This window comes from Aspergillus pseudonomiae, assembly GCF_009193645.1.
Source record: "Aspergillus pseudonomiae strain CBS 119388 unplaced genomic scaffold BDV37scaffold_8, whole genome shotgun sequence".
In the NCBI taxonomy this organism is placed as follows: Eukaryota; Fungi; Ascomycota; class Eurotiomycetes; order Eurotiales; family Aspergillaceae; genus Aspergillus; species Aspergillus pseudonomiae.
Window position 1 is genome coordinate 316,963 of NW_022476000.1, and position 24,517 is coordinate 341,479.

Below are 24,517 nucleotides of genomic sequence, written 5' to 3' on the forward strand. Positions count from 1 at the left end.
AAAATTCAAAAGTCTTGCAAATGTATCATATGTCCAAGATTGTCGACAGAGAAAATGACGAATGTATACACATTTAAGGAAAAGAGACAAGACGAGTTGAACTTTTCAATGCATTGCCGTTAATATGTTGGCATCGATAGGTATCGAGGCCTGATAACCCATGTAGGTATCCAAATCCAGCAATAACTCTAGATGTAGAATGAATCAATCACTCTATACCCAAGAATTTAATAGGGGATAAAAAGGAAGGAATGAAGATGACAAGTCAGTTACTGATCCTCCCTGTGTCAACAGCGTTTGGTTCGCTGTTAGGCAATAGGTCTAAATCATAAGATCATGCATCTCATCAAGCAACAATTAAAAGCCAATAAGGAAAACACGCTCTAAGGTTCAAGAGAAATGTAAAATATGACTGCTGAGAACTAAGTAGGAACAGCTGGTAAACAAAGGGAAACCGTTTTTAGAGGGGTATACCGCTGAAAACTCAGATACCAAAAGGAAACAAGACAAAAAGACGGACGAAGGCTCGAAGACAGTGTGTATTTGTATACAGCTTAAAAGAATGTAAGGATGTTTGAGGATTTATTGAGACAGTTGTTGATGGGCGGTGTGAGCATCGACAAGGGCTAATCACAGTCAGTTACCACACATTCGATTATGCTGCAGGCGAGGAAACTTACTTCGAAGGACAAAGGCTTGCCCTTGTCGTGATTCGCAGGCGCATTGAAGTGTGCTGCCGTCGAGGAAATCCAGCAAAATACTGTTGGGAAGCTCCTGTCGATCCTCATCCGGCAAAGCGGGCGTCCTAAATTCACTTAGATGATATCGTTTGACCATGTTACGGTTACTTGAATCGATATTTCCAGGAGTCAGAACCAAGTACCCCTTATCATCAACGCGAACAAATCGTCGCTTCCAGAGCAGCGTATCGGGGAACTGAACATTGACCTCTCCGATATCGACTGCCTGCGGGATTTCGACTCCTGTATCAAGCGGCGTGCTTTCTTCTTTAACCACCGGGCCTAGTGAGCTAAATGGACTCTTCCGCGAAGTTGAGGTGATAGATGACATACGACGAAGAAGTCGAGATGCACGAGACTCTTTCTTTCCTTCGGGAGACAAAGGGGCATCCACGACAGGTTTTGAAGCGTCTTCATTCTTGGAGACAGAAGAGATAGACATCCGACTATCTGAGCGTGGCATTGACGGCGCAGGAGGCTGGGTACTCGAGCCAACCGAAGATGTAGACATGCTGCGCTCTTTCGACTCGCTAGCCATAGGTTCTGGCGATGGATCGGGCGAAGGAGAGTCGCGGGTGTTATGTTCAACTATCAGTGGACTAGCGTGGAGATCAAGCACGCTGTTCTCCGAAGGATCGGCCTTGGAATCCCCTGGTGTAGTATTTGAATCACGAATTATCCGAGCTGTGACCGACACTGAATTTGTACGTTTGACGGTTGCACTAGATTGTGAGTCGGGGCGCCTCACGCTGGAAGCTCGAGAAAAACTTTCAGGAGTGAACGATCCATGCCTAGATCCTAGCGCTGAGTCTGAATTACCATTCAATGAGACGGAGGCTCTCTTCCTGAGAGCCTCGAAGGAAGCCGACGAAGGTGCTGCTAAGGTTTGATTGGTGTTTGGTTGCGCATCGCTCCGGCTCGAAAATTTCTCCAAGGCTGCGATGCGCTTTGAGATGCCCGAAGACACATTGATTTTCTTCGCCACCAGGACAGAGCTGTCAACTTCATTGTAAGATGTCGACACAGACCTTCCCACAGCTAGTGCTTGTATGTTGGGTAGTTGGCGTCCAATAGCACTTGGGTTGGAAACCGCTCGTGAATTTTTCCATGCATCAGGGGGGCTTCGGTCGTTTCCATTATTAGAATAGCCCGGGGATAGCGGTGAGCTCCCAACTGAAATGGGCTTGGCTTCCTCTAGTGTGGCGCTCTTTAATTCTTCCATGAATGAATCATCGGAAAGATTATCGTCATCCGAATAATCCGGTGTTGGCACTTGAATGGGTTCAAGGTGAGGTCTACGCTTCTCCTTCCGGGTATCGATGTCCTTTTGCTCCGTGACCAATACTTCAGGGGTCAGGTCATTCTGTGTCTCAGTAACGTGAGGATCGTGGGTTGTCGGGGAATCGGAAGGGTGACTTGTGCGAGAATCAGGGGTCGAAAGTACGGGGATGGACTGAGGCAGGGCAGACTCGGCAGGTTCTCCAATGGCGTCGGTCTCCTGTTCAACAGGAGCAAGAGGATTCTCGGCTGGTGGAGAACGCACGGCAATTTCTTCGTCTGGAATGTTGAGGGACCTCTCCTCAAGTGGGACTTCTTTGGTCGCGCTAGGCGAGCCGGGACCACTTTTAGTCTCTTCGTCAATTGACTTAGTCAAATCCTCTTCAGCAACGTCATCTTCAAGAACAGAAGCCGACTCTGCAGCTTGACAGTGGTCCGTATTTGAAAGCTCTTTATCATCGTCCTTATTTTCCGCACTTGTTTCAGAAATGACTCGTAGATCAGTGATCGACATGTCAGGGGTTGATTCCGAGATTACGGTCTCCGAAACGGCTTTCTTGTGCTCATCGTGTACCTCGACTGGTTCTGGAACAACGGAAGGCTGAGTCTCCGACAGGGGACCCTTGCTATGCTCTTGAACAATAGCCTTATTCTCGTCCGCTTGAACACGCTTCATGTTGTCATGGGCATGACTAATGTTCTCCTTGTCCTCGATCGGGTCGAATTGTGATTCTTTTCTCTCTTCAACATCTCGATGAATTTTCTTCCCTTCTTTTGCCTTTTTCTCCATCTGTGTTTTCCGTAGCTGAAGTGCTTTCATTAACCGTTCCCTTTCCTGGGATGTTCCGGAGGATGATAATGCGCTTAATGACTTGGCGCCAGGCGACAGCTGGGGTCTAGAAATAGGCATTGACAGGGGAGGTACGAGTAAAGGAGGCACGGGAGGGACCGTTCGTCCAGACATAGATGCTACAGTGCTTCCCTGGGATCGGGGACGAGCGGGACTAGGATTGCTCCTCCGCAGAGAAGACGACCGCATGCCAGCTGGCAAGGACGCGACCGGTCGCTGTTCTGCGCTGCGTGACAGGTTCCCTGCAGTGCGTGGCCGTCCACTTTCATCTACCGAAGGCCGAGGACCACGCTTAACCTTTGGTTTGTACACACCTGTGCGTTCCAAATCTTTTAAAGATGGCCTAGCAGATTGACTAGACCTTCGGGGCTCGGAGTATGACAGCTCGTCCCGCGAGGTTTTTCGCGAAGCCGGACGCTCGGAGTGGTGATCGCCGGCAATCGAAGGAGGACGATCGTTGGCTTGGGTATCATCCGGGGTTTTCGTCGACGATGATGTCTCGGTGCCATGGCGAATAGAGTGTGCATCGGATGCAACCGGCGAGGCGATGATGGTTGCGTCTGATAGTTGGCTGAAGGATCTTTGCCGAAAGTCCTTGGTCGAGACTGAGGGTGGCGAAGCGTCTTTGCTTCCGGGGGTTTCCTCTGCATCTTCCGCGATTTCCATCAGCCTGCGACGGCGGAGGGAATTCGAGGAGGTGATAGAACCTGAAGCGGTATGTAGTAGACATGCGGAAGATAGTGCGCTCTCAGTGAGCTCCAATGGCTGCGAAAGAGAGAATACTGTATCATGTGGAGAGAATTTATCGAGAATCGACTGAAACTGCACGGTTGTACGGGCTGAGGGTGGGTGCAAGACCTCGTCAGTAAGAGTGGAGATTGGGACGATGGGTAATAAGGATATATACCTTGTACGAGCCGAGAGATACCCTCCGGCAGATAGCTCAGCACTACCTTCCTGCGACGATATTGTAGGAATCCATAAAGCGGAGACTTTTCTTCATAACCGTCGATCGCATTCCGTACGTCGGGCACCCCGCCAGTCCCCCGATCGAGTAGAGCCACTTCATCCCTTGACACATATTGGAGAAGAAACCTAGATGCGGGAAGGGATGATCAGCCGTTGCCTTAATCATACTGGGAATTTTCAATGCACGTATCCGTGAAACATCAATTGCGCCGGGAGTAGCGGAAACTGGACTTGACTTACCATCCTCCCGCTTCGCTTAAAGCGGTTTGATAGGCTTCTATGACAGCGGGATTATCTAGCCCATTGAGAGACATGACGAGAACTGCATGGGAGGCGAGACTTTATCGGAGAAGAAGAATGATAGAGATAAAAATAGAAATAAAAAGAGGTACCACGGTGTGAACCACGAAGTGTAGCGAGTGAGTCTGGTGTCTGAAAGGAAAGAGGGGGAGGGGACAAATGTAAAGAGGGACGACTGAAGATTGTAAAACACAAGAAGAAGAGAGCGTTCTAGCCAGAAGGTAGGTATGATCTGGAAAAGTAGCAGAAGGACAGCCTCCTGCGAGCCGAGATCACCCCCAGGCTGGACAACTAGTACGGGAAATTAGATATCAGGATCATTGAACGGAGGCAAGTTGAGACGGTGGTGTGTATTTCACGAACCTCTCAGGAGTTCAGGGGCTATTCTTAGTGGATGGTCCGATAACCTCCACTTCTCGTCTCCACGTTTTCTTGGCCCCCGATGGTAACCAACGAATGTATTGTTGAATGAACCTCCTCGCTTGGTTCAGGTACAAACTCAGCTGGTTCTATGAAACGTGAACCATAATCGATGTACTGTGTACTCCAAAGTATTGCAGCGTTGGTCTCATCAATAATGGTATCAAGAATCCGCTGAGAGCACCAGAACCGAGCATACTACAATCGGCCTTGAATTCGATCGAAGATGAATGAGGGATGATCGCAGCTACTAACAGAGGATTCGGGTCCTTTGCCCCTATGGAACACATACAGATTTGGTACCACGAACGTACGGAGTACACGGGTAAGTTACCATATATCTATTGTCTACCTACTCCGCACTTCTCGCTCGCCCTTAAACTGCCCAATCAGTATCCAATATTTTTAGTCAAGTTGCGCTTCCCCCGAATAGGAGTCAACGCCCTAGGAAGTCAATTATTGAATCCCAATCGGGGCACGCCAAAGACAGTACTATAACTCAGTAAGGGGGATCACCTCAATTGCGACCTCCTTTTATTCATGTCCTGTATGTACATACCTTGCACTTGTAAAATATGGATGTAATCAGTATCTTCCGTTGCACAATATTTTTTATTCGTATCTCTTCATAACGTCAAAATGGTAGCCGACATCGTGGGACGCATCAGTAGTAGACCTTTGACTTTTGATGAATTGTATTGTTGTATGGATGTACAGGTGAGGCTCATTCGGACCTAAATGCCAGGGTAGCTGAGATTATGAAATATTCCCCCGTTGGGAATACTAGAGGGCTTCGTATTGTGTTATCTAGGACCTCTGAACTCTGTAATGATTAGTTTGTCCTGGTGATAAATGGATAAAGGTAAAGAATCTAATCAATCCGATCAGGCCAATCCTTTGTCAAGAAATACAAACCTTAACCCCCAAAATAGTATCTCATCGACTGCTTCTAGAAGACAGATAATGCCGCCATAGATTCTTCACTTTTCCACTAGTTGGTGGGCTTGCCTTAAGCTTTTAACTAGTCGCACAAACAACAACGATGCCCAAATTCTAATACTAAGAATATTGCATAAAAAAAAAGTGGAATAAACCTTTCAATCTTCAATTCCCCACATACTCGCCCTACTCTGTACCATGCTTTCCGCGCTGGAGATCTCCGCCTTGCTCGGAGACTGCCGATGCGGGGACCATCGACCTCACTATATATCGAAACCCAACCAATTTTTAACAGAAGCGCTACCTCCAACTGTAATTTCAGCATTGTGTTTGCACAGAAACTACTACACTGGAATATTTCCGCGCATAGATCGCCATGTCTCCCAATCTCCCCTCGCCGTCATCGCTCATCTCGCTCCCACAGGAACAACAGTTCCAGGTGCTCGACACGCTCTTTGAGCCATCGCCGGAGCTTCATGCGCTGATGGCTCCTGTTCTGGCCAATCAGACATTCTCCTCATATGCTAGTCTGATTGATGCCGTCGGAGGCCGCATGTCCGCTCTATCTGCGGCGAATTCGCCGACTGATAAAGCCGTTCTGGTCGGAATTTTGGGATCGCATCCCCGTCTGGGACGACCGAAGGTGGCGCAATCCGAGCATCTAAGTGAATTGAGCAAGAAGGAACAAGCGCAGTTAAACACAGGCGCAGAGGAGCTAGCGGAACGATTGCGACTGCTAAACGCTGAATACGAGGAGAAATTCCCTGGATTAAGATTTGTGTTCGTGTCTCAGTCCTATCCTGTCAATGATGAAGACTAATTCGACGTTTGTTCTTCCCGGTTCTAGAACTTTTGTCAATGGACGGACCCGAGACGTTATCATGGTGGAGATGCGACAAAGAATTGACAGAGGTGATGCCGAGAGGGAGATAGAAGAAACTATCCAGGTAAGTTGTATCGTGCTCGCGTGACCGATTGAGAGTGCTAATCTACGGACTTAGGCAATGTGTGATATAGCTAAAGATCGGGCGCGAAAGTTGGAACAGGTGTCGCGGATATAGATCCCTGAAGAACATACTATAGGCGGATTAATCAGGGTATATCGCCGCAATTAAGCGTCGTCAAATTAGGATAGCTCGTGGTCAAAGGAATTCCAGTCTAAGGGCCACCTTATCGCTCAACGCAGACATCCAGTCACGATCGCGTGAGTGGTGCTCAAGCGTTGTAGCTATGGCAACCGATGTGGAGACCAATTCAACTCTGCTTGGCCGCTGTATAATCAGAACAGAGATCGCATAACGTGTCATGTCTTCTAGAAAGTGATATTATCAATTGAATGAATGCGGAGATAACAGGGCCAGTCACTGAATCTCACTTAATTCCTTGGCAATAATAATTACGGAATGGGGCGTGGAACCACCTATGACACCATCGAAGTAATCCAAGTATTTTTAGCTACCAAAACCGAACCCCACGCCCTGATCTTTAAAATGCTTGACTTGCATGACAGGAGCAGACTTGCGCAGAAACCTTGCCGATGTATTGCTATCTTTACCTCACTTTCTTGGTACTAGTACTTTGAGAAGGGAGCAGAGACTTCTTAAGTTCTCCTGCGTTCCATCTTACCAACCGTCCCGCGCCGTCGCTTTTCAATGGGTCGTTCCAGAATGCGACTTTTCTCGCCCCCGAACTAAAACTGTTTGCGACTAAGAAAATGTCATGCGAAACCAACTCAAAATACTAGGGAAAAATTATCTAAGGGTCAATCCCAGGACCCTTGATGTCATTCTAATCTCCGCTTCATCCGGATATTGCCGTGTTTCCTCTCGGTCTCCATAATCTCTCGCAAACTCCAAGTAATTTCTTTTTCTTTTCCCTTTTCCCACCATACGGTGGTATTCCCGCCAAACTTTTCCGATCCCACATGCGCATTCTGGGGCGCCGCCCTAACCATGACGGAGGCTTTGCGAGCGCCCAAGGAGACTGACAGCCGAGCTTCGGCATCGCGCGCCTTGCCTATCCCCGCGATCGTCACTAACCTTGCAACCGGCTCTTCTTCGACTCTGAAGAGGAATGGCAGCAACCTGACAATCAATAAGGATAGCGGTAGTCCCAATGAGGCAAAGCCGGGGCTGCTGCGGACGTCTCAGTCGTTTCCTATCGGTATGTCCAGTTGTCTCGATGGCTTTATACCTGACAAGTTTCGAATCATGATACCGTCCGAACTTTCACCCCTTGGTTCCTTTCACATGTCAATGACCTGCGGCGACGTCAAACAAACGACAAAGGCGCATTATGCCCGCATTTCTGTCACCCATGCTTATGCGCTCTCTATATAGGATCGGCTCCGTCGGATGTAGGGTCATCCCTCAGTGGCAACCCGCTGGATACTCGAAAGAATTCTCGGTCAGGTCAGGGCCAAAGTAATGCCTCTATCGGAGTCACTAGGAGTTCGCTCTCTTCTCCGACCCTTGTCGAGGTCAACGCCGACTCCAGCGCAATAGATCCGTTGTCGCAGGTACGAATAGCAAGTCACTAGATCGCTCGTGTGTGTTGTGGGTGCACCAGTTGCTGATCAAACCTGCATCATGCAGCATATTATTAAACGCACCAATACCGAGAAGTCGATCCCTTTAAAGCTCCTCGGCAGGGCGTCATACGAGGCGGAAGCTGGCGGAACTGACAGGCTACCTGAACAAGACCCAATCCGAGGAGATGCCGCGCTACACCGCAAGCCGTCCAAGTGAGTGCCGTGCCTATGTTCAGCAGGGATCTGTCATGTTTCTCTAGCTACTCTTTCACTTTTCTTGATATACCCCGCACTGCAAGATAACGCACGTTTGCTTTTGTGCATTTCCTTTCGAAGGCTAATCGAACCACTTTGAATGAGTAGAAAAGGCGTATCGTTTCTCAGCCGGATCATTGGCGGTAAAAAAAAGGATCAAATTCTCGACGACGACGACGATGTCTCTGAACCGGATACTGCTCGTATGGACACTACGCAACCGATAGGCTTCTTTCCACGAGTTCCCCGTCCTCCAAAGTACATCCGGGTCAGGGCACATTATAAGAAAGAGAAAACCTTCAGTCGAGTCTTCGTGGCGCAGGAGCTTGAAGGTGCAGATGATGTGTCAAATTCATCCGAAAAAGATGGGTCGTCTTCAGTAGCGGGGGCAAGAAGCAGTAAAAACACAGGGAAAGCAGTGTGGGCTCTAGTGTTCTCCAATGACGGCAAATATCTGGCGGCTGCCGGCCAAGATGGTAAGGTCCGGGTTTGGGCAGTTATTACTTCACCGGAGGACCGCCATGAACCCGATTTAGACGAAGATGGGAGTCAGCATAGTGATGAACCTCCTCAGTTAAAAGCACCGGTGTTCAAGGCGAAGCCAGTCCAGGTGTACGAGGGTCACATAGGCAGCGTGCTTGATCTAAGTTGGAGCAAGGTATGTCTGTCATTAACAAATGTCAGACCGAGTCATCCGTCGCAAATCTAACATCACAACAGAATAACTTTCTCCTTTCTTCTTCCATGGACAAGACGGTCCGGCTGTGGCATGTGAGCCGACCTGAGTGTCTGTGTATATTCAAACATAGCGACTTCGTTACCTCGATTCAATTCCATCCCCGGGATGACCGGTTTTTCCTTGCAGGCTCACTTGACACGAAACTTCGGCTTTGGAGTATCCCGGATAAGAGTGTGGCATTTATGGTGACGGTTCCCGATATGATAACATCGGTTGCTTTCACTCCGGATGGTCGGCATTCGATTGCTGGTTGCCTAAACGGAATGTGCAATATCTATGAAACCGACGGCCTTAAACCAATCACGCAGTTCCATGTCCGCTCAGCACGTGGACGCAATGCTAAAGGCAGCAAAATTACAGGAATTGATACTGCTGTCTTCCCTAAGGGTGACCCTCAGGGCGAGGTGAAGCTACTAATCACCAGCAACGATTCTCGGATTCGAATGTACAACTTCAGAGACCGGACCCTGGAGGCAAAATTCCGCGGCAATGAAAATACATGCAGCCAGATCCGCGCTTCCTTCAGCGATGATGGAAAACATGTCATCTGTGGAAGTGAGGATCGCCGGGCTTATCTATGGCCGACAGCTCCTATTGAGAAGGACTCGGACAAGCGTGCCGTAGAAGTTGTGGAACCACAGTCGGCCATGGTGACGGTGGCTATCATGGCTCCCTCGAAAACGAAACAGACACTAGGATTTTCGGAAGATCCGATTTACGATTTCTGCAACCCGCCGCCCGTGACCCTAGGTAGCTCGAAAGGGAACGGAACTCGTCGCAACTCGGTAGCTAGCAAACAGGCTCAGGAATCGCCAGCGTACCTTGCTCGCTCGACCCATCCGGGTGGGAATATTCTCATAGTAGCCGACTACTCCGGAAAGATCAAGATCCTGCGACAAGATTGCGCCTACCACAAACGGCGCTTTGAAAGCTGGGATACGCATTCGACGATTTCTCGCAGACTGCTACGGCGCACAAACTCCGCGCGGCACAGTATTGCATCATCTATTGGAAAGGAATCATCCCATAAGACCCCCTCTGAGCGCATCATCTCCTGGCGCAACTCGGTGATCGGCCACACGGAGCGAAAAGATGGTCATCACCCAGGGACACGTACTCGGAGCCCATCCCCTCAGAGACTCGCCGATCGGTCGCAGTACTCGAGCCCCAAACGACGTGGATCGCGCTCTGGGTATACTATTTCCCCTCCGCCTTCCGCGTACAAAACCTCTACAGAGTACAAGACTTCGTTGGATAGCGCCGCATCGACCACAGAGGTGCCAGGACGCAGTGGTGCAGCTAATGCCCCGAATGCACTCCAGGCAGCATCCTTATTGGCTGCTGACAAGCAACCAGATGAGGACAACCCTCTGTGGCTACAAGGCGACCACAGCTATGCTTTCTACAAAAGGATCGCGGGAGACGCATTAGCCGTGCGGAATCGAGAGTCCCCTCGTCTTCTCGATCCCAATCGACTTTCTGTACCCGCGCGGCGTCAGCCGAGTGTCGGTAGTGTCCTGAGTAGTGATTACGCATCGTCAAACGGGGAGGGAGATGAGAGTGAAGATGTGCTCCGGTGTGACAACTGTGAGGGAACGAATTTCCGAGCCACGAAAGGACGAAATGGGAAGCAGAAATTGATCTGCGCGCGATGCTCCAACGCTATTGATTGATCTCTTTTTGTGATATTTATGATCTGATGTTTTCCTTTCTTTTGGCTCTTCGAGTATATCCCATTTTGGCAAATATTGCATTGGCGGGTGTTCATAATAATGCATTTACGGGAACGCGATGGAGGTCTGGTATATATGTACTAGATGATAGGATGTATTTAGGATATGAGACAAATGATTAAATGTATGTACAAAAGGCAGACTTTGCCAAGTATCGAGGATTAAAACAGGCGGGAAATAGTACCTGACACGCGAAGTAGATAATAAATCCGCTGCTCTCCGCCAAGACCCGACTACTGACAATTGCAAGCAAACTGTCCGCACTCCACCGTTAATCACACCTCCATTCACCATTATACCTCACCACCCAACAAACACATAAAAAACCTTCAAAGCCTCCTCTATTACACCAAAATACCCTCAATCGATATATCCTTAAATAGTATTCAGAAAACCACTGCGACCCCAGACCAACACCACAACCACAAAAACATGCCATACCTTCCCACCTCCCAGGCCTACCTGGAACAATCAGCGCTCCTCCTCGAAGCATACCCAAACGACGTACGCCTCACTCACACATCCAATTCCCAAGCCCACAGTCCCAGGAGCCAAGAAACCCCCACTCCAAGAACTTTTCTCGCTCCAAAACCACCCCAAACCTAGCATACCACCACCCAACTAACAAAAATGAAACCAAACCACAGACCCGCATAACCACAAAATATAACTTCCCCTCCTCTCAAAAGCCCAAACCAACCGACGAATCAACAACACCAACGCCCCCAATCGCATCCCTCACACTAAAGACCTTCAACCCAACCTCCGGAATCTGCCTGAAATACCGCACGAACAAAGCCGCCGAGGTAGGGCGGTTGATTACATCTCTGGGAAAGCTAGCGGGCGGTGCAGATGTGGCTGCGCTGGGATTGGGGAATGCGGCTGCTGCGCCGGTAGCGCAGGCTGGTGGTGATGTGGAGATGACTGATGCGCCGGAAGAGGGCACGGGTTCTGCGCCTGCGGCGAAGACAGAGGGGAATAAGGGCGGGAAGGGAAAGAAGAAGGGTGGAAAAGGGAAGAGGTGATTCTGCTCTTATTGGTCCAGTTTTTTTTTTTTGGGAGGGTTGAGAGACATTGAATGTCGGGCTACTGATGGAACTTTTTGGGCTGGCTGCCGCCGGGGCTTTCCTATTGGTATCATAGGGCCTGATATATCGGTCCTTTTTGAGTTGCAGTGCGTCAGGCTGGCGGAGTCATACTTGATGTATGCCGGGCTTCTGGCAGTATCTGATAGTGCATGGTCGGCGGATCCTGGGGTCCCACTAGTCAGCGGGATGGGAGAGGGAGGCAGATCCCTTGATCTCCGACAGACGGCTACTCGAGTGACTTCATACTCTAATGATGTATGTGTTGTACATAGACAGTTTACAACTTGTTACGTGCCTTCGATTCAGAGGAATTATCATATTCAGACCAAGAACATTTGCAAGAAACAGTGACTTTTTAGTTATTTGAAATATCCAATTGAATGTACAGTGATATCCTATTTATTTAAATACAGTCTACCGCCCATCCATCCCATAGAAAAGGGCCGAATGCCGGATAAGACACTGACAATACATTTGAGAAAAGAGCCCCGCCAATCCAACGCCAAACCCATGCTTATACCTCAAATAGTCTCATAAATCAATAACGCGGATCCCAGGAACAGAAAACGACAAAGGAAAAATTAGCTCGTATCTAATGGCAGGCGCCAGCGGGCACTCTGCCGGGTATATTCGTGAAGTTGGTTTAGAAGTCCTCATCGAAGTTGAGGCCGCCACCGCTGGCGGAGCTTTCATCTTGCTTGGCCTCCTTCTTGGTGCTGGCCATCACACCAGCCTTCTGGTAGTCACCAACACGCTTCTCGAAGAAGTTGGTCTTACCGGCGAGGGAGATGTTGTCCATGAAGTCAAAGGGGTTGGTGGCGTTGAAGTACTTCTTGTTACCAAGGGCGACCAGGAGACGGTCGGCGACGAACTCAATGTACTGGCACATCAGGTTGGAGTTCATACCAAGAAGAGCGCAAGGGAGAGCATCAGTCAAGAACTCCTTCTCAATGGCGACAGCTTCCACGATAACGTCCTCCACAACCTGGGGGTCGGGGCGGTTGTTCAGGTGCGAGAAGAGGAGACAAGCAAAGTCAGTGTGGAGGCCCTCATCACGAGAGATAAGCTCGTTGGAGAAGGTAAGACCGGGCATCAAGCCACGCTTCTTCAGCCAGAAGATAGAGGCGAAGGATCCAGAGAAGAAGATACCCTCAACAGCGGCAAAGGCTACAAGACGCTGGCCGAAGGTCGACTCCTGATCCTGGATCCAGCGGATAGCCCAATCGGCCTTCTTGCGAATGCAAGGAACTACTTAGGGTCAGTAAAAGTACAGAAACTGTGTTAACCAGGATCAACATACTGGTATCGATGGCGTCAAAGAGGTAGGTACGCTGCTTGGGCTCCTTGATATAGGTATCAATCAAAAGAGAGTATGTCTCCGAGTGGATGTTCTCGATCATAATCTGGAAACCGTAGAAGCAACGAGCTTCAGGGATCTGCACCTCTCCGCTGAAACGCTCGAGCAGGTTTTCGTTGACAATGCCATCGGAGGCAGCAAAGAAGGCAAGGACGCGAGAGATGAAGTAGCGCTCGTCATCGTTCAGGCGGTTGTGCCAATCGTGGAGATCCTTAGAAAGATCAATCTCTTCGGCAGTCCAGAAGGAGGCCTCAGCCTTCTTGTACATTTGCCAGATCTGGTATCCAAGACAAATATTAGTATATGGCGTTGGTCGCGGGCGATCAGGGCTAACGAAAAAAATCCACTTTACGCGTGACGCGTAGTAGACGTGCGTTACTCACCTCATGATACTTGATGGGGAACAGAACAAAACGATGAGGGTTCTCTTGGAGAAGGGGCTCGTTCGCTTCCATTTCCTTGATGCTAGCAATCTTGGAGGAGAGTTCGGTAGGCTTTTCAACAATGGTCTTGCTGGCGGGCACGTCGGTGACCTGGAGAGACGAAGGAGCGTTCTCCTTGCCTGCGGCTTCGAAATTGAGCTTCTTGACAGGCGAGTCACTCATCTTGAGGTTCTCGAAGGAGGATGCAGCCTGTCCAACGGGTGTGGTTAGCTCATACTATCCTGCAGACGCGTCAACCCTGGGGGGCGAGACGTGACATCACGTACCTGCTTGGAGGGAGTGACCTGCGCGGACATTATGTAGTATTGTCTAGATGTCTTCAATTGAATATATGAGAAAGATTAAAGACACAGACTCAGAAACGCTCCAATAATTTTGGTTGAGGAATTGGGATGAGGAAAAAAGAGCTGCAGAAGAGGAGGGCACGCCGACAGAAATACTTGCTTCGGACGAGGGCGTGATCCTTAGCGCGACGGGCTAAGTCACGTCGCACGTGACTTGGCGCGCCTCTGAGCCGATGGCTGGCGGGTATCCAGTGTTATGGACGACGCGTCTACACGCTTCATTGCGTCTTTCGTGCCTTGCCTACCCATCCATTTGGGTCAGACCACTGGCTTTTTCTCCCCTCCGGTGATTTAAATCTCCACTGTTTAAACCTTTTAGGGTTACATCTCCACATACCTGAAAATGGTTGCCATCTAGAACGCCGAATGTGGTCATGTCGTTGTTCACTCGTCAGGGTTTTTTATCTTATCTGATGCGATCAAATCTCCAAGTCGATCTACTTCAGCTAGTCGCACTACTTAGTTATCACTAAGTGCCCCATACAAAATTGCATCAATTTGCCTTTAGCAAGGGTTGTAAAAGAACATCATAAGTTACAGTCATTCCCAATGCTACTTCTTTGTACTACACACCCTCTTGAACTGTTGTCTCGCGTCAGCTAGTGAGCGTCATAACACATTCAATTAATCCACAACCCATCTCACACTATACTACATTGAGCAAAGTCCGCAGCTCAGATCTCTTCCTGAAAGTCGCTTAATCGACCATTGGGATTGCTCGAGCGAATGGAGATCTGCAGGTACAGAATGCCTAAGGCTTGGAAGAGCTGGCACGCGACGCGAGTGGACAGTTTCGATCAGCATCTGCATTGGCACTCCCAGGCCGCAGCTTCCGCCTAGTTCGGCATGCGGCGCGGGTTTACGGCTTTACAATCTTGATAGTATGGAATTCCTTACATCTACTATTTCCGGATTAAGGAATTCTACTCCGTAGGAGTGGGACTATTTTTTTTGTCATGCTTGGGTGTACTTTAGTAATCTTCAATGACGTTAACTCTAGGCTGATCCAGACGCGGTAACGCGACTGTGGCCTCCCCATGTTCTCTCCAACTTGTGTATTATACAAAATAAAGCCAGTTTATGGAGCGTATGTTCTATACTTTAGCTTCTTGTATAATCGCGATATAATATTATGTCCAACATCTTGCCTTTTCGTTTTAAGAAGTCATCATTTCGCAAAACCAACGTGACAGTAGACCGCTAGCTCATCAGACCCACGCGCGTTAACTGACATCGCGTGCCGTCAAGCTGCATACCTGCCAACATACCTTCCAACCAGGTGTTCTAGGCATCTTCGACACCACCATTCGAATGCAAAGAAGATTATCGTGGTACATAAGTTAGCGTGAAACAATTCCGATACCCATCTAAACGTTTTTGGCTCCTATATACAGAATCTAAAAGGTAATATGACTTGTGGGACCTGAGTCAACGCCTTCTATATACATATCCTAGTGAGTCAACGCTCGCTGAATGAGGTCTAATCACCCCAGGTGCTAAAAAAGACTAAACAACTACCACCTTATTATGTGCCCTTACAAATATGTCGTAGGAATCTGTAGACCCATCACAGTGCTTCTTTCATCGAGTCAGAAAGAAATCGATCCTCAACTCTGCGCATGAGCTTGTTGGTCTGCTCGGCCAAGCTGAGGGTCAAGATCTATATCGAGTCAGCGGACTGAACCTGGCCAGCTAGCCCAGTGTTGATTGTCACTTACAGTGTGAGGCAAAATACGGGCCAAATGAGCGAAATAGCCCTTGTAAATAGCAAGCAAACCCTCTTTACGGACGGTCTGGAATAAACAGTCCAATGCGCCCTTGTAAAGATTACCGGTCTGGTTATACATTCTCGACATGATAGTGTCTGGATAAACACGTCAGCAGGATAACATTGTTGTTAGGAGATCACTACGTACCGGGAGGATGCATGACGCAGCATACGACAAACCCAGAGGCCGTACTACTGGCAAGATGAAGAGCGGGGCCATCTTCCATTCCCAGATGCTTGACCAGGCGACGCTTAGCAAAGAAGTAGGTGGGCAGCTGGACAGAGCTACCAAAACCTGTCCGGACCATGGCTGCATTAACACCACGGTATAGCCCGCCTACTCCCTCGGAAGTGTAGATCTTCCGTAGTCCATCGAACGAGTTGCGGTAGTTGTGTTGCGTACCAACGGGAAGGAACGGCGAGAAAGATTGCAGACGAGTTTTGACAAGGAAAAACGGAGAACCTGCAGCAGCACCGATGATACCTGAGGCAGCACCGGCAAAGACATTGATACCCAATGACTGGACTTGGGCATCTTGATAGATCGATGTTGTGAGAGTTTTGCGCAGGGGCTCGTAGAATCCTAGACGGCAGCCATTGAGTAGCACTTGATAGATGTACTAAATCGACAGTCAGCTTGCCGTTTCTCTCGTCTTTCCAAACTCAAGCGTAACACGTACAGCGGAACCGATGCCTCGGAACAGCCCACGGGGGCCCTCATTCTGTAAGATGACCTTGACACCGTGGAAAACACCCTTGTATTTCTTGACCGCTTCGGATTTTGCTTGTAGTTCTCCCTGTAGTTGTAGTCTGCCAGCCGAACAACATCAGTGTCTGTCCCGATATGATCTCGCACGTCAGGATCAGAAAACAAGGCGCATACCGGATCTTGACTGTTTCAAAACTATGGGTCACTGTGACAGCTCCACATGCTGCGACGCCTCCTGCGATGAACGCTCTGGAAAGCGGAGTGTTAGCAGATGTAGATCCTGGCTTACTGCGTTATACGAGTACCACGCACCCTGTTGTTGTCGACATGTTTCTCTGACGGATAGCCTCCGTAAGCGGAGGGGCGCTAAGGGTATCCGCGGGGACTTGATGTTGAGTCTAGGTTGGGATCGAGGACAGACAACCCATACAAGGGACCACAAAGACTTGCGGGGAGAATACAAGTAAAAGATTAGCAGATAGTTTTTTGAAGGTTGAAGAAACAGCGAAAGTCAGATAAGCCAGGGCGCCATTGATCTTCCCGTAAGAATTCCATAAAATCCACTCTAAGCTTTGCCGCTTGGGATTCTGGGATCGCTGATTGGCTCAAAACGCCAGTTCCTGCCAACGGGACTCCGACCATCGGGGCTAAACCGACCAAGCGGACCAGTAGGCGCGCCGACACTAACCGCCGGTCTGGAACAACGTTGTTGCCCTCGGAGTTAAGACAAACGCGCCAAATTTCCTGGGGCAATCGCGTGCTCCATACAGAAGCTCAAGCTCCGCAGCTCAGGAATAACCCGAAGAAGATATCAACAACCCTGACGGATTGTGTCAGAGGTTGGACTGTTAAGGTCAATTTGGCCTAATTCACGACTAACCAAGTTGTCCATCGCACCGCACTGTCATAAGCATGGCGGAAGTTCAGCAACAGCAGCAACCGCCGCCTCCCCCGCCGCCGCAATCACAATCGCAGCAGCAGACCCCTCTTCTGTGCCAGAAAGTGTCGGACATTGTTCGTAGCTTTCGTCCCACAAAGGTTGGTATACAGACATATTTAGTGTTAATGCGATTGGTATCATTGACTCCTCAACTCTAGGCATTCAAGCCATCGAAGCAAGACTCGCCCAACTACGTGACCTCATTAGATTTCGACGACCAAGGCGATTACCTGGTGTCCTCAGGGGACGATGAGACCATCCAAATTTTTGACATTAAGGAAGGAAAACCTACGAAGTCGGTCCCTAGTAAAAAATATGGAGCTCATTTAGCAAGATTCACGCATCATTCCCGCCAGGTCCTCCACGCAAGTACAAAGGTCGATGGTATGTTGCATCTTGCCGTGTGTCTCCATGCTCCTGATGACTTTTTGCTGATACCGGCCAGACTCGTTGCGATTGCTTGATCTACATAATGAAGGATACGTGCGTTATTTTTCCGGCCATACGGAGAAAGTGACATCTCTGGCCGTCTCGCCAGGCAGTGATTCGTTTGTCTCATGTTCCAAGGATAATACTGTCGCGATATGGGACCTCAGTTCGAGAAATGCGCAGGGTAAATTAAAGCTTGCCACCCCGTACCTTACTGCATTTGACCCCTCTGCTTCTGTTATCGCCATTGCGTCCCAGTCAACCTCATCGGTTCTACTCTACGATTTCCGGAATTACGACAAGTCTCCCTTTTCTACCTTTGACCTTGCACCTTACGAAGAAAGATACACGCCTTCTACAAGAGGAAGAGCGTGGACCCGCCTCGAATTCTCAAATGACGGGAAGCACTTGCTGGTCGGAACAGATTACCATGGACATTTTGTCCTCGACGCCTTTGAAGGCACTATGAGGGCATTCTTGGTTGGCAAGAATGGCTCGCCTGGTAGAGCTGCCCCGGTCTCAACGACGGGTAAGCCTCTTGGCCAGGGAGACGCGTGCTTTACCCCGGACGGACGATTTGTTCTTGGAGGCTCGGGTGACAATCCGGACATTCTTGCCTGGGACCTGCAACAGCCACCAGACTCCAATAACGTTCTACAGCCAATGTGCAAGTTGCCTCACCGTGGCCGGACTGCTTTGATCGAGTACAACCCGCGGTACAACATGATGGCTACTGCTGATAAAGATATCGTCTTCTGGTTGCCTGAAGAGGGTTCTAGAGCCCCTGAGAAGTAATACTAGGCTGCAATAACTCCGGAACATCGGACGGAGGTCACTGGATTCAAGAGTTTGACTTTGCGACAGCCTCCATGCCTGCTCTGCAAGTGGAACAGCAAACTTGTTAGGGGTGGTGTCGATCTGCTGATAACGCCTGATACCGCCCCTATCAAGCCATTCTTCTGTATTTTATCTCGGTCCAACAAACGATTCTCTAGCTTTTCCGGCCTTTCTCTTTCCCAATCAAGCTCCTGGCTGTATCGCATACCCAAACCTGCGGCCCCTCCAAGTCTTCGTCACCATCCCTATGCTGTTCAATGATTGTCTCGATCTGTTTAACCACAGTGCGATTGCTCGATATGGTCGTCATGCCAGTCACCCAGCCATAAAAGAACACGCTGTGGTTAATATTAGACAAAACCTCTGCCACTTTGTGGAAGACTGGAGGAAGTTTGCCTTGTTCCGTTGCCGAATCGATCAAAGACTTGGCTTTGACTGTCTTAACAGGCATCTTTAATTGTGGTGGTATTTCATAATCAGACAGTTCCTGGAACCCTTGAATGGCAGATTTGGTCTCTTGACTCTCGGATGGGGTGTCGCCGAATAATATTTCCGTTCGTCTCTTCTCGGTGTCGGTACCAATGGTATTCACGATCTCACGCATACGTCTTGCGGCCTCGTCGGTGCACACTAAATCACGTCCTTCCATTGCTGGCCAAAGCTCTGTGGTCAGCAATGGCCGTTCACGTTCGAACTCGAGCTGTCGGATGATGGCTCTATGATACTCTGGCGAAGGCTCTATATTTTTAAGGTGCGAGACATCCGATACCAACGCGAGCAACAATGTACAATCCACGTTCAAAGTGGAAGTGAAGCTTTTGAATGGTGTGGGTAGAAGATGGTGTAGATGCCTTTCAGCAGTTGCACTCGTGACATCGTCGCCGTTACCACCGACCCTGGAAGACAGCGCACCCTCACCACACTCGACCGTGATACCATAGTTTCGTAATACCTTCAATAGATCATCAATCTCGCGGCTCTCGCCTTCTTCAATCTTTGGTATCACTAGTCTTAGACGAGGATGCCTATACCTCACCCTCGTGCAATTGGCAGCCTTCCTCATATCACTCGCCAACTTTACCAACTCAATCTCGTCCTCATCCTCATCATCAGACCCACCATCATCGTCAAAATTCCGTAAAACAGTCCTCTCTTCCTCCCCCGATTCAGCATCCGAATCGGCCTCCCACCCCTTCTTAGCCATCTCAAACAACAGCCTCGTCTCCGAAATCGTAGAAACCTTCACCCACTCTAGCCCATCATCCGCCACAATATCCACAAAGACACTCTTCCGCTTATCTCTATTCGACTTCTTTTTCTTTTCCTCATCTTCGCCCACCCCCTCCCCATCCCAGTAAAACCTCTTCCCGAACGCAACCAACCCGGTACAACTTCTGCGAGCGATATCCCAAACAGTCTCATAGAACGGCAAATTCGACGACCGCAGCGCATGCATCAGTCTCGGCTCAACCTCCTCCTCTTCACCGTCAGCTGCCGCATCTGCAAGCGCGCGAAGTTGCCCAATCACTTTCTCAAGAGTCCGCAGTTCGGAGACCACATTGGAGCGTAGAGATCGGACCTCGACTAGTTGGGGGTTGCGCTGCGTTTTCTCCAGAAGGTCACGGAAGGCGTCTAGTTCGCCGATGAGGTCTCGGCATCTTTCCACGAGAGAGAGGGCGATGGCTTGGCTTCTTTCGTAATTTTCCGGAGTGGGGGAGTAAGAAGCATCGTTGGTCATTGTTGAGTGGTATAGGTGTTTTTGTCCAATTGGTTGAGTTCTTTGTTGTTTGTTTGTATGTATCTATGTACCCTTGTGTCACTCTTCTGGGGCGGTCACGTGCATATTGCCTTTTTTGGGTTACCCCGCGTGTGGGGGAGATTAATGGTGCATAACTATAGCCCTAGGATTCCCAGCATAGCTCAACGAACCCATGTACTGCACAGCTCTATTGTTGGAAAAACAATCTCCATCGTCCATTTACAGGTATACCCCTTGACGGAATCATACATATACTAAATCTACCTTGACAGGAGCTTCGGTCTATCTGTCCAACTTAATATATAGCCATTCCCCTCCCACAGGAGCCCTGTACAGCCTCTCTGTAAGCCGTGTGAACTTCACTTGTTTCATGCCCACTCCCAGACCCACCAAAACATCTTTAAGGGCAGGGATATTTGCGCCAGGTCTCAGGATCAATGAGTCTCCGGCGCCCCCATCACGGCTGACAAAAATGCTCAAAGGAGACAGGAGGAGTCTGACTGTCGGCGTATCCCGACTGTCAAATGCCCAGGAGATAGGAGTTCCCCCTTTATTGTCCTTTACAAATGGGTCAGCACCTTTTTTCAAAAGGAGATCGACTACTGCCGAGTAACCATTCTTTGCCGCCCAAGATAGAGGTGTTTGACCATCCTTATCCTTCGACTCCAGGTTGACGTTCTTCTCTAGGTGAAGTCTGACCACTTCGTCATGGCCTTCCGCTGCAGCCCAAGATAGTGACGACTTACCGTCGCGATCCACAATGCTTGGATCACCACAGTTGTCGAGAAGAAGGCTAACCATGGCCTTACATCCTTGCCCTGCGGCCCGTGACAGCGGCGTCCGATCGTGTTTATCCCTAGTATTTGGGTCTGCACCCTTCTCTAAAAGGAGCTTGGCACAAAGCTCATTGCCCCTTCTTATTGCCCATGACAATGGAGTTTCACCATTGGCATCCGCGGTGTTTGCTTGGCTGCTAGTTTCAATCAAGCCCTGCAAGACATCTTCCAAACCGAAGTATACCGCCAGGTGAGACCCCGTTATATGCAGAGGAGCAGAGGATGTGCACCAGAACTCTTCCTCTCTGATTGCCAACGCTTGGCCGCATGCAGCGGATTTTGTATCATCTCGCAGAAGGCTCAGGACCAGTTCATGGCTTCCTTGCCCTATATAGCAATGTGTTGCCCAGTATCGAGCTGAATATGTGTAGAGCGGATACTGTTTTAGAAATGCCTCGAAATCTCCCATAGGTGCAACGCGGGAGAATCCAAAAAGTTGCTCCATACTTAGGGTTTGTTGGAACTCAGTTTTGTAGATATCAAATGAGAGGTACGTGATGCAGGTTGCGGCTATTTTACTATGGGCGTCAGGGAACCAATCCATCCAGGTTTGCTCAAAGTATGTTTGCGCGGTGTGGTGTACTAGTCGAACGATGCCGCCTCGCGCATCAGTGGTGACCAGGCCTGCACATACAGAGATCATATCCTCGACTTCGGGAAAATTGTCCCGATCGAGGTACGTTTCGCCGATTTCGACGGCAAGAGCATGTTGGAGCTGCAATACAGTCAACTGTTGTTTCGCACATACAACCCATGACAGGACTTGTTTAGCCAATTCAACCTGGTCGGTCACCTGTCCTTCGATCCGGCTCATCGCATTCCTATATGCCGAGCTAACAGCATTGGTTCCTGTGGGAAGTTGTTTCAGGGCGTTTCGGAGAGCCCTAGGCGACATTTTTCCGACCAATGAGTCGAGATGAAGTTGGGCTAGAAGAAACCTGGGCGTGCATTAGCATGGATTTTTCTGAGCTTCTATTGAAGTTACTGACATTCCATCCACAGCTTCTGTGATTTCTGTAACGATCTCATTCTGAAGTCCTGCATCTCGTGAAACAAACCTAGGAAGGCGCCCTAGGTGGTCCCTTAGATATCTCTGTACATCTTCACTTCGCGCCCTTATTTCTAGCGTAGGCATTCCCTTGAACCGGTCACTGACCTCTGGGATGGGTCTTGAAGTGGCCAAGAGACTTGCATGAGATTGGGCTTGAAGATTGAAGATAGTGGGCAGAATGCTGTCGCCCGACTCGATGGCGGATTGACATTCGTCCAGTGCATCGATGGCAATAAACAACTTCTTATACGCGCTAGCGATAGTGTGTAAGCATCTTGATATTTCCTCTGGCGGCGGCCGTGTCCCGTGTTTATAGTGATCGTCGTATAGGTCTTTCAAATCATTTGGTATAGATTGTTGTCTCTGTACCAACTGTTTCAACAGGCTAGAGAGCAACTGGTCCATGGTCCACTCATCCTTGAACTTGAAGTAGATAAACACAATGCCGATCTCTCTGTCATTTCCGTAGCGTTTGTAAAGTTCGTCTATGACCAAGGACATAAGGGTAGTTTTGCCCGCTCCAGGGATACCGGGGCAGAACAATGTCTGTTCTGGCTTCTCAAGCCATGCCCTGAAGTGGTTGGAGTCTATCAACCACTGCCCAGTCCCAGGTTGGCTTCGACTCAGATAATCACTCTGTTGCGCAGTATAGTTCCTCGGAGAGAGCCAGTCCAGAATCTCCTGGCGCTCCCTATCATCCTGGTGCTGTAATAGCCCAGCGACATTACCCCGGGCAATGCGTCCATTGAAGGCATTGAGGAGACTAATGTTACTGCTGATGCGGGCCCGGAGGTCTTGAATATCCTCTGGCTCCCATTTCAATCGTTTCCACACCCGTACAACTTTACGCAGACCGGTGGTGTGGTCAGATTCCAGCACCCTGTAGATGTTGATTTCCTCGTAAATCTCATCTAGGACGCAGCGGCAGCTATCTGCGATTGCTTGCAGTTCGGCCTTCTGGTTGTCGCTGAGTTCTTTGCCAGACAAGTCGACTTCGACATCTTGCAGTACGAACGAGAGGCTCCGGACTCTGTAGGATCCCGGTTAGTACCCATGATCCCTTTCAACGTGTTTCCACTACGGTGAGGGAACTGTACTCATCATTAATAGCCTTGAATTGGGATGGCGCATCAGCGAATTCTTTCCGGATTTTGTTGGCAAGTTCAATGACTGTAAGGAAGTCACCGATGCTGAACCCGAAACTCATTTCTGGGTGACAGTATGCGAGTATGTATTGGTGTTAGTGACGAGCTAGTCAGTTCTTATCGAGCTATGTTGGGGATGGCGCCGGATTTAAAGAGAAGCGCGAATGATGTCAGCCTTGTGAGGCTCTTGGTGGGGGTTAGGCTAAAAACAAGGAAGCCTTATTATGGGCGATAGTGTTCAGACTGACTAAGTTTGAAACAAAGATATAATATTTAAAAGGAGTTGGGATAAACTGATCACCATGGGAGCATCCTGCTTCCAGTGGACCTCTCCGCAGATCATCAATGAATTTACATGCATGTACCGCCCTCACATTCTGTCTGGTACTGCCCTCTCAGGAACATCAACCATCGCATAGTCTCCGCGTTCAGACAGTGTCTTCGAAGACTCAAGACATCTCTAGCGCTGCTGAACTCGCGTTCAATCCCGACCTCTGCCGAAGGGCTGGGTAGATAGTCGCGAGCAGCTTTTGCCATGAGTGGAAAATTGAACGCGTTAGCCTTCCACAATTTTAGGACCCATTCTGTGTCTGCATCGCCGATCATATGGTGGGACCAGTTGACCGGCGGGGAATCCAAATACTTATCAATATCCGACAGAGCGGCCTCTTTGGATGGCTGGACTTTGCGCAGAGTCCTCTACATTCTCTCCAGAATGTGCTCCATTGATTTCGGTGAACTCGAGAAGTTCATCTCGCTTGTCAAACTCGGGAGAGATCCAATGACCAATGATACCCATGATCGGAATCTGATTTTCCGACGTCCAAACGTCAAGCGACAAAGCCAGTGTCCGGCTACTCCTCGCAAGCTCCTCTTTCACGGAAGCCCTACTTGAATGGAATTCCTCCTTGATTCGGTTGAAGAGAGTATCAGCAGTCTTGATGGGCAACGTGACTCCCGTTGCTTCAATGAGTGCCCTGAAAGCCAGATGCTCTACCACTGTAAAAGGCTGTCTTGTTTGAATGACCCACCGAACTAGCATTTCTTCAACACCAGCC

The 24,517-nt window shown here is 49.3% G+C and overlaps 9 protein-coding genes across 9 annotated transcripts; 4 read left to right on the forward strand and 5 right to left on the reverse strand.

Annotated features, from left to right (window-relative positions):
* Nucleotides 1-184: 184 nt before the first annotated feature.
* BDV37DRAFT_296931 (putative GPI-anchored cell surface glycoprotein) lies at nt 185-4,151 on the reverse strand (the record flags this gene model as incomplete). The annotated part of the gene is made up of 4 exons (XM_032090212.1): nt 185-626; nt 681-3,707; nt 3,776-3,963; nt 4,078-4,151. The coding sequence occupies 4 exons, from the start codon at nt 4,149-4,151 to the stop codon at nt 583-585; spliced, it is 3,333 nt and encodes a 1,110-aa protein (XP_031945340.1). The 3' UTR covers nt 185-582.
* A 1,407-nt stretch (nt 4,152-5,558) lies between these two features.
* BDV37DRAFT_239765 (2-oxo-4-hydroxy-4-carboxy-5-ureidoimidazoline decarboxylase) lies at nt 5,559-6,856 on the forward strand. Its single transcript, XM_032080992.1, has 3 exons — nt 5,559-6,276; nt 6,344-6,443; nt 6,498-6,856. The coding sequence occupies exons 1-3, from the start codon at nt 5,873-5,875 to the stop codon at nt 6,555-6,557; spliced, it is 564 nt and encodes a 187-aa protein (XP_031945341.1). The 5' UTR covers nt 5,559-5,872; the 3' UTR covers nt 6,558-6,856.
* A 395-nt stretch (nt 6,857-7,251) lies between these two features.
* BDV37DRAFT_296935 (WD40 repeat domain-containing protein) lies at nt 7,252-10,746 on the forward strand. Its single transcript, XM_032090213.1, has 5 exons — nt 7,252-7,659; nt 7,836-8,014; nt 8,091-8,239; nt 8,390-8,939; nt 9,002-10,746. The coding sequence occupies exons 1-5, from the start codon at nt 7,449-7,451 to the stop codon at nt 10,691-10,693; spliced, it is 2,781 nt and encodes a 926-aa protein (XP_031945342.1). The 5' UTR covers nt 7,252-7,448; the 3' UTR covers nt 10,694-10,746.
* A 211-nt stretch (nt 10,747-10,957) lies between these two features.
* Nucleotides 10,958-11,852, forward strand: BDV37DRAFT_207786 (SRP9/SRP21 family protein). The gene is made up of 2 exons (XM_032079945.1): nt 10,958-11,257; nt 11,401-11,852. The coding sequence occupies exons 1-2, from the start codon at nt 11,186-11,188 to the stop codon at nt 11,776-11,778; spliced, it is 450 nt and encodes a 149-aa protein (XP_031945343.1). The 5' UTR covers nt 10,958-11,185; the 3' UTR covers nt 11,779-11,852.
* Nucleotides 11,853-12,194: 342 nt separating this feature from the next.
* On the reverse strand, nt 12,195-14,063 carry BDV37DRAFT_239783 (ribonucleotide-diphosphate reductase subunit RNR2). Its single transcript, XM_032080993.1, has 4 exons — nt 13,908-14,063; nt 13,582-13,830; nt 13,142-13,475; nt 12,195-13,089 (listed from the first exon to the last, which is right to left on the reverse strand). Exons 1-4 carry the CDS (start codon nt 13,935-13,937, stop codon nt 12,485-12,487), a joined length of 1,218 nt encoding a protein of 405 aa, XP_031945344.1. The 5' UTR covers nt 13,938-14,063; the 3' UTR covers nt 12,195-12,484.
* A 1,149-nt stretch (nt 14,064-15,212) lies between these two features.
* BDV37DRAFT_239787 (putative mitochondrial oxaloacetate transporter (Oac)) lies at nt 15,213-17,015 on the reverse strand. Its single transcript, XM_032080994.1, has 6 exons — nt 16,775-17,015; nt 16,637-16,711; nt 16,434-16,563; nt 15,902-16,373; nt 15,704-15,849; nt 15,213-15,645 (listed from the first exon to the last, which is right to left on the reverse strand). Exons 1-6 carry the CDS (start codon nt 16,789-16,791, stop codon nt 15,553-15,555), a joined length of 933 nt encoding a protein of 310 aa, XP_031945345.1. The 5' UTR covers nt 16,792-17,015; the 3' UTR covers nt 15,213-15,552.
* A 359-nt stretch (nt 17,016-17,374) lies between these two features.
* BDV37DRAFT_268776 (WD-repeat containing protein SWD2) lies at nt 17,375-18,626 on the forward strand (the record flags this gene model as incomplete). The annotated part of the gene is made up of 3 exons (XM_032084236.1): nt 17,375-17,500; nt 17,561-17,786; nt 17,848-18,626. The coding sequence occupies 3 exons, from the start codon at nt 17,375-17,377 to the stop codon at nt 18,624-18,626; spliced, it is 1,131 nt and encodes a 376-aa protein (XP_031945346.1).
* Nucleotides 18,627-18,724: 98 nt separating this feature from the next.
* On the reverse strand, nt 18,725-20,540 carry BDV37DRAFT_296939 (uncharacterized protein). The gene has a single exon (XM_032090214.1). The coding sequence runs from the start codon at nt 20,404-20,406 to the stop codon at nt 18,823-18,825; it is 1,584 nt and encodes a 527-aa protein (XP_031945347.1). The 5' UTR covers nt 20,407-20,540; the 3' UTR covers nt 18,725-18,822.
* Nucleotides 20,541-20,591: 51 nt separating this feature from the next.
* BDV37DRAFT_239790 (uncharacterized protein) lies at nt 20,592-23,539 on the reverse strand. Its single transcript, XM_032080995.1, has 3 exons — nt 23,412-23,539; nt 22,253-23,344; nt 20,592-22,201 (listed from the first exon to the last, which is right to left on the reverse strand). The coding sequence occupies exons 1-3, from the start codon at nt 23,519-23,521 to the stop codon at nt 20,710-20,712; spliced, it is 2,694 nt and encodes an 897-aa protein (XP_031945348.1). The 5' UTR covers nt 23,522-23,539; the 3' UTR covers nt 20,592-20,709.
* Between the last annotated feature and the right edge of the window lie 978 nt (nt 23,540-24,517).

Bases quoted from the DNA above. Each gene is read 5' to 3' on its own strand.
- BDV37DRAFT_207786 (XM_032079945.1), top strand. From the start codon at position 11,186: ATGCCATACCTTCCCACCTCCCAGGCCTACCTGGAACAATCAGCGCTC. The intron at 11,258-11,400 runs GTACGCCTCACT...ACCAAACCACAG, and splicing joins TCGAAGCATACCCAAACGAC to ACCCGCATAACCACAAAATA.
- BDV37DRAFT_239783 (XM_032080993.1), bottom strand. From the start codon at position 13,937: ATGTCCGCGCAGGTCACTCCCTCCAAGCAG. The intron at 13,831-13,907 runs GTACGTGATGTC...CCCGTTGGACAG, and splicing joins AGGTCACTCCCTCCAAGCAG to GCTGCATCCTCCTTCGAGAA. The intron at 13,090-13,141 runs GTATGTTGATCC...GACCCTAAGTAG, and splicing joins CTTTGACGCCATCGATACCA to TTCCTTGCATTCGCAAGAAG.
- BDV37DRAFT_239790 (XM_032080995.1), bottom strand. From the start codon at position 23,521: ATGAGTTTCGGGTTCAGCATCGGTGACTTCCTTACAGTCATTGAACTT. The intron at 23,345-23,411 runs GTACAGTTCCCT...GGGATCCTACAG, and splicing joins TTCAAGGCTATTAATGATGA to AGTCCGGAGCCTCTCGTTCG. The intron at 22,202-22,252 runs GTCAGTAACTTC...ATGCACGCCCAG, and splicing joins ACAGAAGCTGTGGATGGAAT to GTTTCTTCTAGCCCAACTTC.
- BDV37DRAFT_239787 (XM_032080994.1), bottom strand. The intron at 16,564-16,636 runs GTATGCGCCTTG...TTCGGCTGGCAG, and splicing joins TTTGAAACAGTCAAGATCCG to ACTACAACTACAGGGAGAAC. The intron at 15,850-15,901 runs GTACGTAGTGAT...GTGTTTATCCAG, and splicing joins CTGCGTCATGCATCCTCCCG to ACACTATCATGTCGAGAATG.
- BDV37DRAFT_296935 (XM_032090213.1), top strand. From the start codon at position 7,449: ATGACGGAGGCTTTGCGAGCGCCCAAGGAGACTGACAGCCGAGCTTCG. The intron at 8,240-8,389 runs GTGAGTGCCGTG...TTGAATGAGTAG, and splicing joins CTACACCGCAAGCCGTCCAA to AAAAGGCGTATCGTTTCTCA. The intron at 8,940-9,001 runs GTATGTCTGTCA...ACATCACAACAG, and splicing joins TTGATCTAAGTTGGAGCAAG to AATAACTTTCTCCTTTCTTC.
- BDV37DRAFT_296939 (XM_032090214.1), bottom strand. From the start codon at position 20,406: ATGACCAACGATGCTTCTTACTCCCCCACTCCGGAAAATTACGAAAGA.
- BDV37DRAFT_239765 (XM_032080992.1), top strand. From the start codon at position 5,873: ATGTCTCCCAATCTCCCCTCGCCGTCATCGCTCATCTCGCTCCCACAG. The intron at 6,277-6,343 runs GTTCGTGTCTCA...TCCCGGTTCTAG, and splicing joins TTCCCTGGATTAAGATTTGT to AACTTTTGTCAATGGACGGA. The intron at 6,444-6,497 runs GTAAGTTGTATC...CTACGGACTTAG, and splicing joins AGATAGAAGAAACTATCCAG to GCAATGTGTGATATAGCTAA.